This window comes from Squalius cephalus (assembly GCF_949319135.1).
Source record: "Squalius cephalus genome assembly, chromosome: 3".
Classification (NCBI taxonomy): domain Eukaryota; kingdom Metazoa; phylum Chordata; class Actinopteri; order Cypriniformes; family Leuciscidae; genus Squalius; species Squalius cephalus.
In genome coordinates this window covers 18,548,579-18,567,530 of record NC_137124.1, presented here as the reverse complement: position 1 = coordinate 18,567,530, position 18,952 = coordinate 18,548,579, and the positions used below count along the sequence as shown (strand labels likewise).

The 18,952-nt window shown below is 36.4% G+C and overlaps 1 protein-coding gene across 3 annotated transcripts in view; it reads right to left on the bottom strand.

Annotated features, from left to right (window-relative positions):
* Nucleotides 1–17,395, bottom strand: part of tspan18a (tetraspanin 18a) — a 28,659-nt gene extending 11,264 nt beyond the window's left edge. The window contains exons 1-2 of one of the 3 annotated variants that reach the window (XM_079867614.1): nt 17,193–17,395; nt 5,813–5,897 (exon numbers count right to left, since the gene is read on the bottom strand). In XM_079867614.1, the coding sequence (XP_079723740.1) occupies nt 5,813–5,815 (3 nt within the window). In that variant the 5' untranslated portion in view covers nt 5,816–5,897; nt 17,193–17,395. The remainder of the gene's footprint in view (nt 1–5,812; nt 5,898–17,192) is intronic. The other 2 variants (XM_079867615.1, XM_079867616.1) reach the window with 2 other exon arrangements.
* Nucleotides 17,396–18,952: the final 1,557 nt, after the last annotated feature.

The window sequence follows — 18,952 nt, the reverse complement described above, 5'->3', positions numbered from 1 at the left end:
ACCAAATAAGCTCAAATGAATGGCATGACAACATATCAAATACATACAAAAATATATTATTTTCTTCTTATGGCTCTAGGAAAGAGAAAAAAATGTGGAGGAGGGTGGAGGAAAGATCCATATTAAAGAGCAGGAGTCAACGGCTGCTGTTCGAGGTGAGCTGAATGCTAAGCAGACACATAAAGTGAATTTATAGGACTTGCCGCTTCTCTTTAGACAGTTACTGAAGCCCTTGGGAAATGGCTGTCTGACTTACCATCTCATGTGGCATCAACACATACATCATAACCTCTGTATTAATGAACCGCTCTCTGGCGCAGAACTCAGTCAATGAATGCTACTCAGTTTCTCAAAGTAGTGTATTACACAAAAGGGCAACACTTAAAGGCAATAATTTAGAAAAAATATTTGATAGCATTTTGTGAACGATGCAACACAAAAACATGCTAATGCATTACTGGTATTTATTTTCATAGCATGCATCAGTAAACACAAGCCATTATTTATGTCTTTCCCTTCTCAGCCCAACGCCTTCAATCATGCACAATCTCACCGCCTCTCCTTGGAGATAAAGCTCAGAATGTTTCGAAGTTCATGCCACTTACACAGTAGAAACAGTGATTCTTTTTACCAGTTTAGACTTTTAATCACCTGGTATTATTGTACTTAATATGGTACCATATTATGCCCTTTTACAAAGCTTTGATTTTGTTTCTTCTAGAATAGGTTTTCATGCTTGAATGTTCAAAAAACGCCTTATTCGTTCACATTTACATTGTTGCAGAACCTCTCTTCCCAGTCTGTCTGTAATGCTCGGTTTTGTTCCTGTCTCTATGAAGCCCTTCCTTTCGAAAAACACAATGTGCTCTGATTGGAAATGTTTTGTCACATCCCTTCCCATCCGTAACCACGAGTTTCAACACACTACTAACTCGACGCAACTCAACCAGGCCTCGTCGTTTTATACGTATGCCTTGGGTGGGAATTATTTAAATGAGGAATATTGTGAAGTGTACAATCCCGGAAGTAAACTCAACACTACAATTGAGGGAGTTCAGAAACAGTGCTTACTGATATAGAGAATAACTCCCTTTGGAGTGCTTTGTAACTTTGCAGAGCTTTTTTTATGCTCAAACAGCAACACTAAAGTAAGTTGCGATGTAACACAAGTGATCTTTTAATACGTATTGTGACGAAATGAGTTAAACAGATTATCTAAATAATTAGGCAGGAGACTTAATTTATAGACTTGAGCTTGCATTAGATTGTAAAAAAAAAAAAAAAAAAAAGAGGTGGGGATTAATCCAAAATGATTGGAAACGTCTGGCATATAGAGATTTGGACATTTAGAAGCCTAAAATGTGTAGCTTTTTGTTTAAAAATTACAAGCTCAAAACAAGTGAACTTATGTGTGGATGAATTGTTCACAATAAGATGCATTTAGAAAACAGATTTTTGAGTTTTGTGTATGAGATGTTTTATCTAGCACGGCCCCATTGGTATTCAGGAGCCGTTACTCTGTTCCATACAAAATGCTATGACCTTCAAATTATGTGTTTTGACTCAGACGTAAGGTCAGACAGACAAAACTGATTTATTTATTTTTAAAGAAAATGAAAACGCTGACCCTAAAATACACTAGAGATCTGTGTATTAGACAGTCCTCTTAGTAGAAGTCCATAGCATGATGCTGCGAGAGACAAAACATGGTGGACATGTCAGGACCAGGCATAGCACATACAAGGCCTAAACAAGTATCATTTCATATGGACAGAATCAATAAATTTCAGACAATGAGACACAAATTCAGACAACTAATAGGATTTAAGAAACATTAAGGAATTATGAAATGTAACAATTTTATAAAACACATGCAATGGGTCATTAGAGATGGTTATTTCAAAGTTAATATCAGTATATAAGTAAATATAAGGCTATTGAGCAATTTCCCCAGCACACACAAACAAATATTTATATTCCTAAATTAGGCTCTTAATGGTGGTTCTCCATTTAAATGTCAAGGACTAGACTTGATTAGTGCCCGAGAAACCTGCCAATAAAGTAATTATGGAAAAATCAACTTAAAATATGTTTGAAAAAACAAATTATAATATTAACAACAAAATAGTTTTCTTATAATTTAGGTGCATTATAAATTAAACTCTCTCATTATTTCTAATTGTGTCTATGACAATGGAGACACCAAGTAATAAGGACAAAAAGGACAGAACATTAACATCCTCTGGGTGTTACCATAATGTTCCCAGCTCTAATTATTCAAAAAGGAAAGGAGGCTGTTAGTGTTGGAAGGCAACTGAGTGCTATCTGCTAACTGATAGACATTGAACTATGCTGTTCTTCTCTGTCTTTGGAGGATACCAGTCACAATCTGAGAGCAAGGCATCTGCCAGAAGACATCTATACTTTCAGCGACATGCTGCGAATGATACAAACATGTACGTGAGACAGGGTGGGTGTTCCCTTAAAAACAAGAGAATTCTAGGTTTACAAAATGTCCACATTCTAATAAACTTTCAGATTGCCATGACACACTTTCTGGCATGGAACCTCAAAAATACATGTTTTCAGCCACGAAAACTGTGAAGCTGATGGAAAACCTTTAGCATTAGCTTTATTGAATGTCAGTTAACACCCTGTTGAGATAAGGTGATAGACACAGGGAGCCAGAGAGAAAAAAAGAGCAAAGCAGGAACGTTAGAAAATAGCCAGCATGAAAACCTCTTGCACCATCTGCTCTAAATACTAACAATAACATGAATGAAACAATGCAGAAGAGTGTTACAACACTTCAGACCGAGCCTTTGTTTTGAGAAAGTTTTGCACTTGCAAAGGAAGGCAGGGGAAGAAAGCACTATAGACAAAACAATTGTTAACAAAGGAAAAAGGCCATTTTATGTCATACAAATCAATAGATTAAATTTACCCTTGTTATTCTTGTACATTCTAAGAGCAGCTGAATATAGTAAGAAGCCACAATATACCCAACATAAGAACAATATTTTTTTTCTTTCAGTGTGAAGTTGGAATGTCTGAAGTTGCTGATAGCTGAAACCATGGCAGTATCCCTTGAAAACATCTTTTCAGATTCCTCAGAATTAGACACACAAGATCAGAGTGTGTTCTCTCTTAGCTGTAATTTTCGTTTTCAAGATTGTAGGCTGAAGGCAAAGTCCACTTCATATATTGTATGTAACTAGGAAAAATTGCATGTAAAACCTTCAGTCACCATGAAATCAATATTTTTTTAATGTTATAAATTGTCCAATAGCCAGATAAGTTTCAATCCTTCCCCTCCAACCTTTCACTCACACAAAATGATTGCAAGTAGAAAACAACTACGATCCAATCAATTCCCAATCAGGTCCCACCCTACATTTTGTTCTCGTCCGAGAAGCAATTCCACACGGATATACGCCACAATAGGGAAGAAAAGACAATGGTAAGTTTCATGCCAACTTTAAAGGTGCCCTAGAATTTGAAATTGAATTTATCTTGGCATAGTTAAATAACAAGAGTTCAGTACATGGACATGACATACAGTGAGTCTCAAACACCATTGTTTTCTCCTTCTTATTTAAATCTCGTTTTTGAAAAACACCCCTGAAAAATAGGCGAATCTCCACATAACACCGACTGTGACGCAACAGTCGGGATCATTAATATATACGCCTACAAAAATTTGCATATGCTAGCCCATGTTCAAGGCCAGGCGGAACTGCGCAGCCGAATCATCGTCCGAATAATTTTTCTTCGAGAGACATCATGGCTTGCAAAGGAGCGAAGCATGGCAGTTGCTCAGTGTTTGGATGTACAAATGAACACAAAGGTATTTTTTAGTTCCTTCATCCGAGCCTCTGAAGAATCAGTGGGTTATGTGAATGTCTGATGTGTAATTGTTCAAGTTCAGACAGATAATCTTTCTCTCAAAGTCGTTCAATAATATGCATCAGTAAATCAAGCCAGTGACTAAACGATCAACTTCACGTCATTTCTCTTAGTAGGATGAAAATAATCTTACTTAAACTGTGATTAATATACAGATAGCGATCAAAGAACAATCCCTTTCCAGTCACCCAAGCTGTCAATCACACAGCGCGAGTTTATCTGGACAGTCTTGCCAAAATTCATTATGAAATCAATGACGCTGTTACACTGCACAACGAAGCTCTTACTGTACGTACATCATGTTTGCATTGGCGAAATCATTAGTGAGGGTGCAGAAGCTGCGTTGCAATGATAAGATCTTCATTCACGTGATCAACAGGCTTACACTGAAGTCTCACAGCAGCCAATCACAGCAGTGGGCGTTTACACTGAAGTCTCACAGCAGCCAATCACAGCAGTGGGCGTTTACACTGAAGTCTCACACAGACACGCACCTTCAAACAGAGCGTTCAAATCAGAGGCTAAAATCAGGCTAGGAAAAATGCCTTTTATTTCTAAATTATAACAAATTTTGATCTAAAAAACATACTAACATTATAAGGGCACCCCTGGAAACATTCTAAAATAATAAAATATTCCATGCAATGGCACCTTTAAAAGATAAGGAGGAGCATTTGCTATTATACTGTCAATATGGCATGACAAGCATTAGAGACAAATAATTGGTTTTTCCAAGAAATTGTTGAGGGGAAAGTGTGTTGGGGAAAGTGTGTTCATAATGAAAATTATATTGGGGAACACTGCAAACCATGATTAAAATAACAACCGATGGAGGATGAGGGTTTTATTAAAAGATGAGTACTTAGATGGATAGTTGTAGCAAGGGTTGTCACTGTACCAAAATTTCAGTTGGAACCAATGGTAAATTTTACTGGTATTGGTACCAACTACTGAAATTTTTATTTAAACAATTAATTTTTATTTATCACCATTGTATCAGGTTTCTGGTTCATATGTGATTGCTTCATGTTAAATTGACAGTTACTCTTTGACTTAACTTAACTCTTTGATGCTTTCATTTTGAAATAACATGCTTCAATTAAGTAACCCAATCAAACAGAAACAGGACTTTCACTTCTCATCATTCTTTGCACAGGCTGAATTGGGAGAGTAAATGTTGAAATAAAGTGTTATTGTATGCATTTTTTAGCAAGTTGAGGAAATGGCAAACCATTGTGGTTACCATTGTGAAATGCTGAGTGCTTGCGGTTGACCTGCTAACAAGAATTCAAATTGCTTTAATAATAAAGCAATCACTATGGTAGTGCTCTGGATGAAACCAGCATCACTTCTAGACTGCCAACACTGAACATCACATGTGTAAAGAAAAGTTATATTTAGTTTGTTGTTCTGTAGATCACAGAACTAATCAAGATGTATTGGGTTTTTACTTGTTTCAGTCACGTGGAACCACTGTCCATGATTGGATCATGTTCAATCAAAGAGCTATTTTTTTGAGTGATTCTCAACGCTGGAAAAACACGTTGTATAGAGACCTTTGACCTTCTTCACAAAGTGCTCACACAAATACAGACGGGGACATTTGAAAGCAGCTTCCTATCAGCGGGTACCAGATTAACCCAGTACACGATTCTTCCAGTAGGCTGCTGCAGAAAGGCGGGTGTCGTTACGTTTTTAAAATGTCAGAATCGACTTGGTACCATACCGGTACTTTTGACAACCCTAGTTGTAGTATTTGTGGTTGGGATACACAAACAGGATGTATTCACAGGTTTAAATGTGAGGTCAAAATTAAGAACCAAGTGAATGTTCATTTTCATGCTGACCTTAGTGACAAGAGCCAGATTCTGATGGCATGATTAAAAATGATCAAAAATCACCATACCATATGTACCTGTATATGTCTCTCCTTCCAGCTGATGGCAAGCGTGCTGCTTTTCAGAAATCTGCTTCACACTTCTTCTCTGAGACTGTGAATAAATGTGCATAAAATGAAGATAGTCATTATTTCATATGACATGAAATACATGTCAAGCAAACAGTTACTGAGACCTCATACTCTCAACTCTCTTTAAATCTTGCAACCATCTTGCTATTAGTATTCATGCATCCTTTTAGTGCTTCAAGTGTGATCAGCTAGATGTCTGCTTGGATCACTTCTGCAACAACAAGGGCACCAAACTAAGACAGAGGCCTCATGCTCATAATCTGACCAGTGACCTTGAGACCATTGGTGGCTAATATGAACAATGCCTGCACTCACAGAAAGAATAATTTCTCCAGAGGCCATCACAATCAGTTTATTCAGTTTAACCTTCAAGCTTAAGGATGCTTCACATGACCAATTCTTCTAAGGAATAAAATATCATTACCACATTGATTATCAGCCAGGAGGCCACACAACTGAAACAATATAAGCCACTTATGTCTCGGGTACTTAATGCACTGTAGAAAACTCTTTGTCAACCTATACCCTCTGAGCACAGAGCATCAAGAGCAGATTAGCCATGCTGGGGAGTTCGACACTAAGGGACTGAAATGTTCATCTGTTTCCATGGATACAAACAGAGAGGAAAATGGAGTACCAATAAAATGTCGCAGAAAACTGTCTGAGGTGCACAGAGTCAACATGATCACATCAAATTGGGTTACAATGAAATGTTCAGAAGAACCAGAATAGGGAGGCAAAAGACCAAGCTTAAGATATATATCCTTTAAAAAAAAAAAAACAGAATAAAAGATACTTAAAAAAGGAACATAAGCTTTTTCCTGAACATTAATTCTGCCCCACAGCCATATTGATCTTTGCCTGTTGTAACTTTCCAGCTGTTGCAAAGTGGAGTTACATCCTCCAGAAGCCGTTCAATTCTGCAGGGTCCACAGCCTGCCATGCTTCACAAACTGTGAGAAATGATGATTGAGAAAGAGCGGCACATTGACTTTACCATGGCTGGATCACAGTGTGATGACTAACTCATCACAATTGTGATAAACAAACTAGCACTCATTACTAAGACTTGTGTCCTGCTGCCATAAGGGCTACATTGGCAATTAAAAAAAGTAGCATAATATATTAAAAGCGAGTCAGACTGTTTTGATTCAGCTCAGCTGGGCAGAAAACATGTCAGTAGCTCAACTGAGGAGTGTCTGTTAATCTACACAGGTATTTAACTACCTTACATAATGTGCATTTGGGATGTGACTTTTTATTTTAGCATAAAACATAGCATTACCCCACTACAGATGTTTGGGAACTTTAACAATATTACTGTAACGCAGTAATTTGGGTCATTGTACGTTTTAATTTCATTTTAATTTATTGATTAATAAAACCGTTACCATATCTAAAAATAAAAATTGTAAGAGATCAGTAATGTCACTAATTGTGAAATGAATGTATTATAGTTTGGTTTCTGAAAATTAACTTATGTACAATAGATGAACATGCTGAAATGTACTGTGCTACAATCAGAAAAAGAGCATACACTCCAAAGCAACTGTTCCTTTAAAAAAAATAAGCACTTGTTAGATTGATTATGCAACATATGACCTGTCACACCATGTGACAGATTCAGGCTATGCCCTAGAACAATGTGACAAAATAGAGCAAACTGTTAATGGCCAGAATGGAACTTTTAGACAGTAAAGATAAATAGGAAGGAAGGTGAATCATCCTTGTGCAACAGAAAGCAACTCATATTCTACTAATGCCCTCAAGACCAATGTTATTTTAGTATTATTGATGTACTATTATAGTATTTATTCATAATTTGAATTAGCTTTTATTTTTATTATAGATGTGGTTTTGTCAGTGAATTTCTATATAGCTTTATTTTTATATTTCAGTTTTAATTTTAGTATTTCAAATCAAATTTATTTCCGCTATTTGCCAATGCAATATTTATTCAAGTTTTTTTTAAGTTTAAGTATTTTCTTCCAATATTTATATTTTATTTAAGTTTTTTTATTTCATAAAATATGTCAGTAGTTTTAGTTCACTATAACAACACTGTTTAGGATCAACCAACACCTCCAGCTTTCCATCTTCATCTCTAGACTCTTCCTGGGCCACTCTGACCAGCTTAACTGCAAAAAGTGCAAAAAGTAAAAGTTACCTCCACTGATAAAGAGAAATATATGAGATAACTAGCAGCCTACCCATATTATGTGCACTGGGAATCACATCGTGTGCTTTGCTTTACGTCAGCACAATTCAGTGTCATTTGATGGACAGATCTGATGGACATTCAAGCTGTCACTATTCTGCAACTAGAAACTGTTTGCACTTTAACGTAAGCTTAAATATCTAGCATTTAAGGAAGGCCTCCCAAAGGTTTTTCTGGGAATGAGTTGTCCTTGGTCAGGTCGACCTCAATGAAGGAAAAAATAGTAGAGAAAAGTTTTTTTTTAAAAACCTGATACCACAATATTTCTTGTAAGGTTTCCTTTCCCATACAAGTCCCACTGAGCAATACATGGTAAAATGCAGATCAGGTTTTGAGAAGCTCAGTTTCTGCTGTTTCAGATGACAGCTATCAGAGAAAACCTTAGGCATGAAAGGAGAGCACTGAAGGCCAAGCTCTATACCCCAAGGACTCAATTATGTGCAGTACCTTCAAAGAACATGGCAAAAACACTGAGGAGCCTGGCTTCTCTATCGGTCTCTGGAGTCCGTTCCAGTATGGCTGGGGCAAAGGGAATCAATCATGACCCATATCCTTCCATCCTATCCATAGCACAAAGCTATTCGGCTACTATACAGTACCTGGGGTCCCATACACAACTGAAGCTTACTGTTTGAGAAACACTCCTGACGAGACACAGAATCAGGCCATTGAACATTTGTCCAGCTTTACTGTAGAAAAGACTAGTCTCTCTTTTTTTTATGGCTGTCAAACGATTAATCGCGATTAATCGCATCCAAAATAAAAGTTTGTTTTTACATAATATATGTGTGTGTATGTATAATTATTTTCTATATATAAATACACACACATGCATGTATATATTTAAGAAATATTTGCATGTATATACTGTATATATATATTTATATTATATATAATTTATATTATATATAAATATTTTATATATAAATAACACATTTTTCTTAAATATATATGCATGTGTGTGTATTTATATATAGAAAATAATTATACTCCATACACACACATATATTATGTAAACACAAACTTTTATTTTGGATGCGATTAATCGCGATTAATCGTTTGACAGCCCTACTTTTTATATGATCATTTTTTGTATTAGGAATGGGATACCAAACCTATGAAGGAATGCATGGCTGAGTTGTTATACCTTTATACCTAAAATCTTTTGTATATTTTACCTAGGTAATATTTTATAACTTAACACACCTGCGAGGTCTTAATACACACAGTTCTTCTCTTCATCCCCTCCCTCAGACATAACACCCCTACAATGCTCTTTACATTCACTAAATCCACTCAACAGCATGTTTGATCAAATAAAACACAAGTTGCTATACTGACGATTAAGTTCATCAGTCTTGGATGTTTCAATAACAATGACCGGCTCAACAATTCCTTCGACATGAAGTCACTGGATACTGCAGTGGTTCAGTGTGGGTGGTGTGCTATTATAAAAGACACTTAAAAACATTCAAGGATGGACAAGTCAAAGCACCAGGACCTTGCTTTCCCTATGGGGCAATCAACTTGTGGGCCAGCTGTTGAAATCGGTTTATGAAAATATACAAAGATTTAAAGGGAGAAAGATGTCCAACATCTTCTGGCAGGACTGGTGCAGTTACATTCCCCCAACCAAATAGCCCAACTACTGCACAGTTAAACCAATTAATCTAATCATTTGAATCAAAATATTAACTAAATCAAAGTCACAATATGGCCTTTGAAAGCAAAAGGCTGTGATTTAATTAGCAGCGGTTTCATTATTTTGTCAATTATTTCTACAAATTGTGTAACGTTTTACTTAAAAAAACAACTTGGCAAATGTTCAGCTGCAAACAGTATGCAAACTGAAGGCTATACAAACCAATATAAATGTACAAATGGGGGCTGTTATATATGTCATGCTGGGGTTGAATGAAGATGTAAATAAAAGTGCTGGATCTATTTGCAAGTAGTTTTTTTAATCAAAATAAATCAGGTAAAAATATATCAGGTTCTAAGGAAACAAAAACACGATAAGCAGAACAACCACAGTAATAATGACAAGATCTGACAAAGACTGAAACAAACACAGGGCTATAAATACACAGAAAAACACTAGGGACTAAACAAGATAATTAACTAGACCCAGGTGTAACACATAAGGGCAAATAAAAACCATAGCAACAGATGAACAAAGACAAAGGAAACAGAACTGGGAACAGTGCAAAACTAACTCAAACCAAACTCAAACCCAGAACAGGCAAAATGATATATTGTGTGCAAATAAATAAATAACAATTAAAACATTTATATCACTCCTCTGAACATAGTAATGAGACTTCTTACATTCATATCCCATTACTATTTAGCACTACTTACAATTCCCATTACAGTTACTGTCGATAATGTCCAGGTATTTGTCACAGATGGGAAAGAACAGACAACGGAATGAGTGAGTCTGTTGAAGCAAACTTCACCAACAGACAACAAAGGAACGTAAGGCACTGTATGGAATACATGCAGGTCACTTAGCTTGATTTAATAGTCTCTTTTTTCTTTCAGCAGGTGAACTGACTGAAGAGGAAGCCGAAGCTGTGGGACTAAAGAGGATGGTTGCGGGGCAGAAGAAGGTGAAGATTGCCAGACAGAAACACAGGTAAGGAGTCAGGTAAGTCTTGCACATGTAGCGAAGGAGTTGCAGGATCTGGCGCTGATGGTACGGCTGAGTCCGTGACAGTATTACAGACCTCATTTTTCACATTTTCTGCACTGACTTCAGAAGAAAATCATTCAGCAGAATGGATTTAAACATAGTAAAAATGTGTCAAATGGAGTGAGAGCACCACGTTCTTAGGTATCCTTCAGTATTATTGAATTAACAAAAATATATCAAACAAAAACTTAATCTCTTCAGTTTTTATTAGAGCACAGTAGGACAGTGAACAGCAGTAAAGCAGCATGTCTAATGAATTGTGGAAAGCAGTTCCTCACCCCTAATCCTCTTCTTTCTGCTTTTATTTCAAGCATATGGTTCATGGATTTGCTATTTTTTAATTATAACATCACTTCAGTCCACAAGGGGAGCCAAATTGGAATTAAAGATGATTCTGTTTCATTGGAGATATAAACAAGATGTCTATATGCATATTGAGAACAATGATGGACAAACAAAAACAAGTGCAGATAAAAAGGCATGTGTGCAAAAAAAAAAAGACTGAAATATGCTGCTGATGAAATATTCTTGTGGGGTAACATGAGTTCTGCCATGTTCAAATTTCCAGGTTACATAAAAGTGGACAATTATGGAGACTGGGACCATTACTGAGCCAGGGCAGAGGTTTGTGGAGAGACTGATGGTGTCGATTTGTGAAACTGACTGATTAGTGATAAAGCGAAGCAGTGAGAATAGGAAGTAGCAATGCACAAAAAAGATTTTTTCCTCCCTGAAACACCAAAACCAAAATAAAAGTTTGGTTTATATAAAGTTTGGATTATATTTGGTTTAAAATAAAGTCTTGTTTATATCTCCAATGAAACAGAATCGTCTTTCATTTCAATTTCCAGTCAATGATTTTGGCCTTCCAAAAATATTTTAATTTGTTCAGCCAAAACTTTCAATGCGTCACTAAAAAAATACTGAGAGCCATAATAGCCCAGGCTACTGACAATATTAATGTTAATGTTCATGGTTCTTTAGTAAATCTAAAAATGAACATCCATTTTCATATTGTAGCAAATTCGCTACAATGTAGCAAATATGAGTCTTTTTCAGGAAACCAGAGGGACCAGATAAAGCCAAGTCAAAGTGTAAACTAAACACACACACACAAACTGTACAGAAAACACATTCCCATCCATGTTAATAATACCAGTATGAATTTCCACACTGGTCCATGGTGGCACACCTGCATTCCATGATATGATGTTTTTCATCTTTAGTTTTCTTATCAGCTTGTGAGCTCACAAGTGTTAAGCCTATGGTGATTCCAAGTTTATTACTTCTAAGCTTTGGGAGATGTACATTGATGTACAAAACTCATTTCACTTGGAAATTAATTTTGTGCATAACAAAAAAGGTCTGTCAGAGAAAATAATTAGGGAGGGATATGGCTTACTGATAATACAAGCTAAATATCCTGCCTTATCAAAGTGTTTTTGAAAGGTTTTCTGGCACCACCTGGCCATTGTTCATTATGCCGCAGACATCAACAAAGAACCATAACAACTGACTTCAGAATGTGCAGTTAATGGTCCTTTTTCCTTTTTTAAATAAAACAAGACTTTCAGCCTAGCCACATTCATTTCAAAGCTTGATTGACAAGCAGAAGAGTGTACAGCAGATGTAAAATATCATTGAGGTCCTTTGTGTGTATGTGTGTACACAGTAAGTATGTGAGAGAGAGAGAGAGAGAGAGAGGCAAGAGGCTTAACAGAGGCAAGTATTTGACTGCATTCAGGTGTTACTTTTGTTCCAGAGATGTATGTATTATATAAAATGTATTTGTTTGTGTGTGTGTATATATATATATATATATATATATATATATATATTAGGGCTGTCAAACGATTAATCGCGATTAATCACATCCAAAATAAAAGTTTGTTTTTACATAATATATGTGTGTGTACGGTGTATAATTATTTTCTATATATAAATACACACACATGCATGTATATATTTAAGAAATATTTGCATGTATATACTGTGTATATATATTTATATTATATATAATTTATATTATATATAAATATTTTACACATTTTTCTTAAATATATATGCATGTGTGTGTATTTATATATAGAAAATAATTATACTCCATACACACACACATATTATGTAAACACAAACTTTTATTTTGGATGCGATTAATCGCGATTAATCGCTTGACAGCCCTAATATATATATATATATATATATATATATATATATATATATATATATATATATACACACACACAAATACATTTTATATAATACATACATCTCTGGAACAAAAGTACCTATAAAAGTATAATACTGAATGCAGTCAAATACTTGCCTCTGTTAAGCCTATAGAGAAAGCAGCAAGGCTTTGACTGCAGATGAAAAACAGGAACAGATGGGACTTCTGTTTGTCCCTGGACATTTCACCGTGACTCCCCACAAAGACACCAGTCTACACATACATGCGGCGTGGAATGACAGAACTGCCTCATTGTGAAATAAAATTGTGTCTCTCTTTTGCTTTCTAATTAGCCATTGCGCTACATGGTGCAGGTCCCTGACTCGCATCAGAAAGTAGAAATGAACACAGACACCTGTGCGCTTTATCCACATTCTCAACCACATACAGAAGCTTCAAAAGCTTTTTAGATGGGCCCAGACGAGGCCTCAATGCACAGCCTTTACAAGCTGAAATCTGGGATCTCCTGGGTCGCCATTGATCATGGCAGGGGAAGAAACCTCACAAATGCTCACAGGTGGAGTCCCGGACAAAGGAACTCTTTTTTGTTGGAGACGTGGCCTGGTGGGAAGGGCATATGTTCTGACATGTTGCATGGTGCTGGGTTGTGCAGTTGAGAATGCTTTTAAATTCCAATTAAATTCCTGAATTTAAATTGAGGAAGCAAACAGGATGCAGAATTGCTCTTTGAATCGTAAGAAAGGAATATTAAAATGCACTGAAATATAACTGTAATAAGTGTAGAGAAGGCTCATCAAAACAAACTTTGAATGATGGCTTGACAAAGCTTTGTTTGAAAGTTTAAAACATTGCTGGAATATTTTAAAAAAGCCCTACATGCAGACAGATAAATCTGTTTCTATAAAAATGTGTCCTTAATTTTTCAAATACACTACTTTATTTTTGACAAATTTATGGACCAGAGAGGAAAAACAGTTGCCAATAACCTGTTACATTTCTGTTGATTTGTAGTTCATTAAATTCCACTTCCAATTCTTAAATTCTAAATTTTGCTCAACCCTAGCATGGTGGCCAGCATTTGAATGTTTGAAAATGAAAATTCTGTCATTTACACATCCTTATATTGTTCCAAACATGGATGTGAATGAAACACAAAAGGGGATGTCAGATAGAATGACAGCTTCAGTCACCATTCGCTTTCATTAGAATAATGCAGATCCAATGAAAATGAATGGTGATTAAGGCTCTAATTTGACCAAATGTCAACTTTCTTTCAAGTCGCACGGGTTTAAAACAACATTAAGATGAGTAAATTACAGATTGTCCCTTTTAAGTGGTCCAGAAAAAAAGCTTAATCCAACACACAAGAGAACTTCCATGTGGGAAATTGCAATACTAAATAATTTCTTCATTTAGTACATAAAAAGAAGGATGTACAATTCTGCTGACTTTATGTGGTCAGAAATGCTTCCTCAGTATCACCCATCATGATTAATAATCCCTTAATAAATATTTTATGAGTTAGAGTTACCCAATATTTTATTTATCATCTTGAATACAAAATAACAGACCCTACCACTATAGTTCAGTAATGCTATGTTCTTTTTAGTCAGATATTTAACCACAATTATATGACATAGAGGAAAACCAGCATTAACAGAATGTTTGCAAACAAGATAAAGAAAGAAGACAGTATAGCCTATTCCGTACAGTAACTAGCATCACAGGTATACTGATATAGGCTGTCACTCGAGAGCTACGCCTGCGGTGCTGATCTGCTCTTCTTCGCCCCCCTGCCAGCCATGAAGCCCGACTAAACCCAACAGCTTTCGACACTGACAGTTTTTATAATTGACTTAAACCGTCTGAGCCCCTTTTAAAGCGCCATTGTTTCTGATGGAAATATGTGAATTAGGTTTTATGCTGTAAACAGCATATACACAGCGAGAAAAGTCTTTGTGTTGGCACGTCAACCCTTCCACACCCCTCTTTTTCTCTGCATTTAATCGGTTTAATCACTGAAGGGGAATCAGGTCCTGACCGAGCTTCTCGTCTTCTCTCTTTCAGACACTTCTCTAATCCCGCTGCCTCCAAATCAGCCCCTCACCTGCCAATCAGCTCCTCCCTAGTGCAACTGCTTCTTTAAAGTGGCTTTCCCTGATTTAACTAAAGCCAGAGGATGAATAGCAATAGATATCAAGGGGATGACGGCTCTTGCTGCTGTAAAAGGGATTTTTTCCTGACATCTACCTTAAGTTTAAATGGCCACTGGATCTCTGGAAGCAGGGATTTGTGACAGAAGTCTCATGAATGACAAAATATTGTAGAGGTATTAAGAGTACTGAAGAATGTGTGTCTGGAATTGTGTAGGGTGTGTTCAGCAGAAATGGGACATCATCTTTTATGATGGGTTTTAAATGATGATTTAATGGTCAATTACATAATTACTTTGCCTTAAAATGTTAAGCTGGGTGCACACTGTACGACTTTGGCCACGATTTGGTCGTCTGAGTCTAGTTTTGCAAATCCTAAACGATTCCTCTGATCGTAGGCTAAAATCTGTAGTCTTTGATCGCTAGTTTGACATGTTCACTGACAGCTGATTAATGACCATTGCGATTAAATTTTACCTCTGATGAAATTCTGCCATGTCAGAGGTTTTGAGGCACAGTCCTGTAGTGGCTTCTCCTACGTCAACCATCAAATAAAAAAAAAAAATAGGAGCACAGAACCTGAAGACACAATGAGTGTGACAACAAACTCCACACACATTGTCTTTTCTATTTTTCTTTTCAAGACAAGCCATGAGCAAAATTAACGCTAGAGATCATTTTGTTTTGCTAGCCATCATTTCTATCCCGCATCTATCTCAATGTCACTGAACAAGTCACGGATTGACAATATAAAACTCTGAACGAGTTTTCTTGCGTGCATCCGTTTTTAACTAAAGTTGAATGTCGTATAGACATTAAAGACAACTGAGATCCTACAGTGTGACATGGCTTACAGCAGGGATCATGTTTGTAGAGTCTGTCAAGCAACAATCACAAAGGACTATTGTAAATTGTATAAATAAAATTGTTCAGAGGGATTATGATCATTGTCATACAACAGTTAATGCTTGAATATTTCATAACAGTCTAATGTAGCTGAGCTGTACAGATATGAGATCACATATGCCAGCTAGAGTAAGACTTCTGATGGTAGCTTGTTTTAGATCTGTGGTAGGATCAAGCTGAACATGTATGGCCATTAGCTGGTCCAAGATGATCCAGATAATTAATCAGTGACTACCAGCTGGAAAGGCAGACTTTCATCAAATGGGTTAAGACCTGGAAGACTACCTTGCACCAGTAACAAACCAGCTTACATCTTCCACAAAACCATACTGTTTATTATATTCTTTTGGCATCAGTATTCAATCTCACTTTTATACAAGAAATTTGTATAATATATAATAAATATTTCACTTCTAAAATTGCAGTAAACAAACTTGGTATAAACTTAAAATCCCTGCTGATGATTTTGTAAATTATCTGTCCAACTTTACCAGAAAATAAGCAAAAAGAAGAAACATGGCTGGTCTGAATTCAAATGCACAACATGAAATTAGGTTTGGCGGCAGCTGCCAGTGCCAAATGTGATTATAGTTAACCAAGGCAGAAGTAAACCTTCGCTCCCACTATGATTGCAAATCATTTCAGCCACAAACACATCCTTCCTTCCAAAGAACAAAATAGCTCCATCTAGAAGATTGCAAATGACTTGGTTACACCCAAACATCACGTGGCCACTCCCACCTTGTTCGATGCAAACAGATAGCTGTAATGTGATTAAACATGAAAACAATCCTACAGTAATTCTTCTCCAAACAATGTGATACGAGACAACGTGAAATGTTCCCTTACAGTAAGTTCATCGATTTAAACTACAGTAAAACAAAACTTCACGTCCAATACAAAATCCTTAGTAATAACTGTTTTCTTCAAACGATCTTCTCTTTCACAGTAGGCTATTAGAGTGAAATTTGGCAGATGCAACTCGTTGCAAGGCAGCCAAAAGCAACACAACTTAAAAAATTAAAAACGTAGTTGTTTATCACCTGTATGTCATCGCAAAACATGCTGCCGCTAAGAAACTTTCAGATCCTCAGAAATACACACGCGTCTCCACAGAGATCTGATGCTCTCAGCGTCCAGTTTAAAACACCTACCGTGATTTGTGGATATATCCTCGCGTTTAAGGACAGGCGAACTTAAATCAAACTCCGCTATCCAAGAGGGTGAAAACGTCCTTAGGATTCATTCAATTGCTCTGTGAATGTTTCGCCCCGTTTATTCATTCCTTTCGACAGCACTGAATCATGACTCCACTCAGCACTTCACTGCTGCTCTCTGTGTAATTCTGCTCAGACGCACATTGGCCAGGGGCGGCTACTAGACCTTCACGCCTCCTGTCATTAATTCTTCATATTCCACATAATGGTGACGAATTGCCCTGTAAATCACGGGGATGTTATAGGCTTTACCTATATCCTATCATGTTATATAGGCCTATATATAAATTGACACAGTTGGAAATCACTGACAGTGATTTAACGTGCAGCTATAGCCTAATGTGGACTCTAAATCAAGTCATTCAATCTCTAGTTAAGACCCAACCCCCTAGACCACCTTAGCAGGTGTCGAACTCTTAAGGCATATTTGTACATGGTTTGTGAAAAACTCAGCATATGGGTATGGTCTTTTTCTCAGAGTAAATATTCACACTGTTGATTTTATTTTTATGAACCTGTAGACAGATGAGTCACATTTCATGAACAGCAGGTGAGATTTGGTGCAGCAAATCATAAAGTCCAGAAAAGACTAAAGACCAAATTGTCTCTCCTTAATAAAGAATGTACAATCTCTGCAATTGCATTTTTCTATTGCTTCTCAGCTCCTCATCTAGTCCCCAAATATACAACATTAAGATATGAGATACTAGCGCACGTACCTCAGCATCAGTTCATCAAATAAAGTTTCTGATTTTTTTGCAGCCAGCAGCAGTTTAAAATCCTAAAAATATCTACTAAGTAAACTGATGCATTGTGATTACTAATTATCATTAGTACATATAATAACCAACATATAATTCATTCATATTCAAACTATAATGTTTAAACTATTTTCATGCACGCAGTTTTAAAATATTCCAACAATGTAAGTTCCAAAGCAACTTACATGATTTTTAAAGTATTTTATAATGTCATGCATTCCCTGAGAACTGAACCCATGACCTTTGCATTACCATATGATGCATTGAATTGTAAAAAATATTTCAATATAATAAAATCTTTTATTAATTTTATTACATTGTAATTTTAGAACTAATAGAACAAGAATTAAGCATTTACAAAGACAAAGCCTGGGGTTAAGATTGTTGATGGTTCATCGTGGCTTTCTCCTTTCGGGACTTGAACCAGCAACCTTCCAATTTCTGAGATGTAAAGACAAATATGTGTTCTCTTCTGAAAATAAAAATGAACATGAGTCTGTGGCATCACTCTTGACTAGTCAGACTCTATGGATTGTGACGTTCAAGTGAGCGCTCAGTGCTACCTGTACGAACTGACTGATGGGCTCTGTGAGGTCCTGAGAGAACCGCATAAATAATGCTTCAAGGCAAGGTGACCCAACCTAGATCATTACACGCTCCGCTTGAGCCCTGAGGCTTAAATTTATAGACAGTGACTACAGGTACAAGGCTCTGTTGCACTCTTTACTTTATTCTTTCCTGTCACAGACAATTTCAGCCTTTATTCAGTCAGTGATGGCACACACATTTTCAGAGGGATTTTGTGCTCAGGGGCACGAGTACAAACATTTTTTTCGTGGGGATGTTGAAGATTTGATGATTCCTATAGACAAATGGTCACAGTACTTAACTAAGCTATATTATTTCTATAAATGTAATGCACTTTTATTCTGCAGG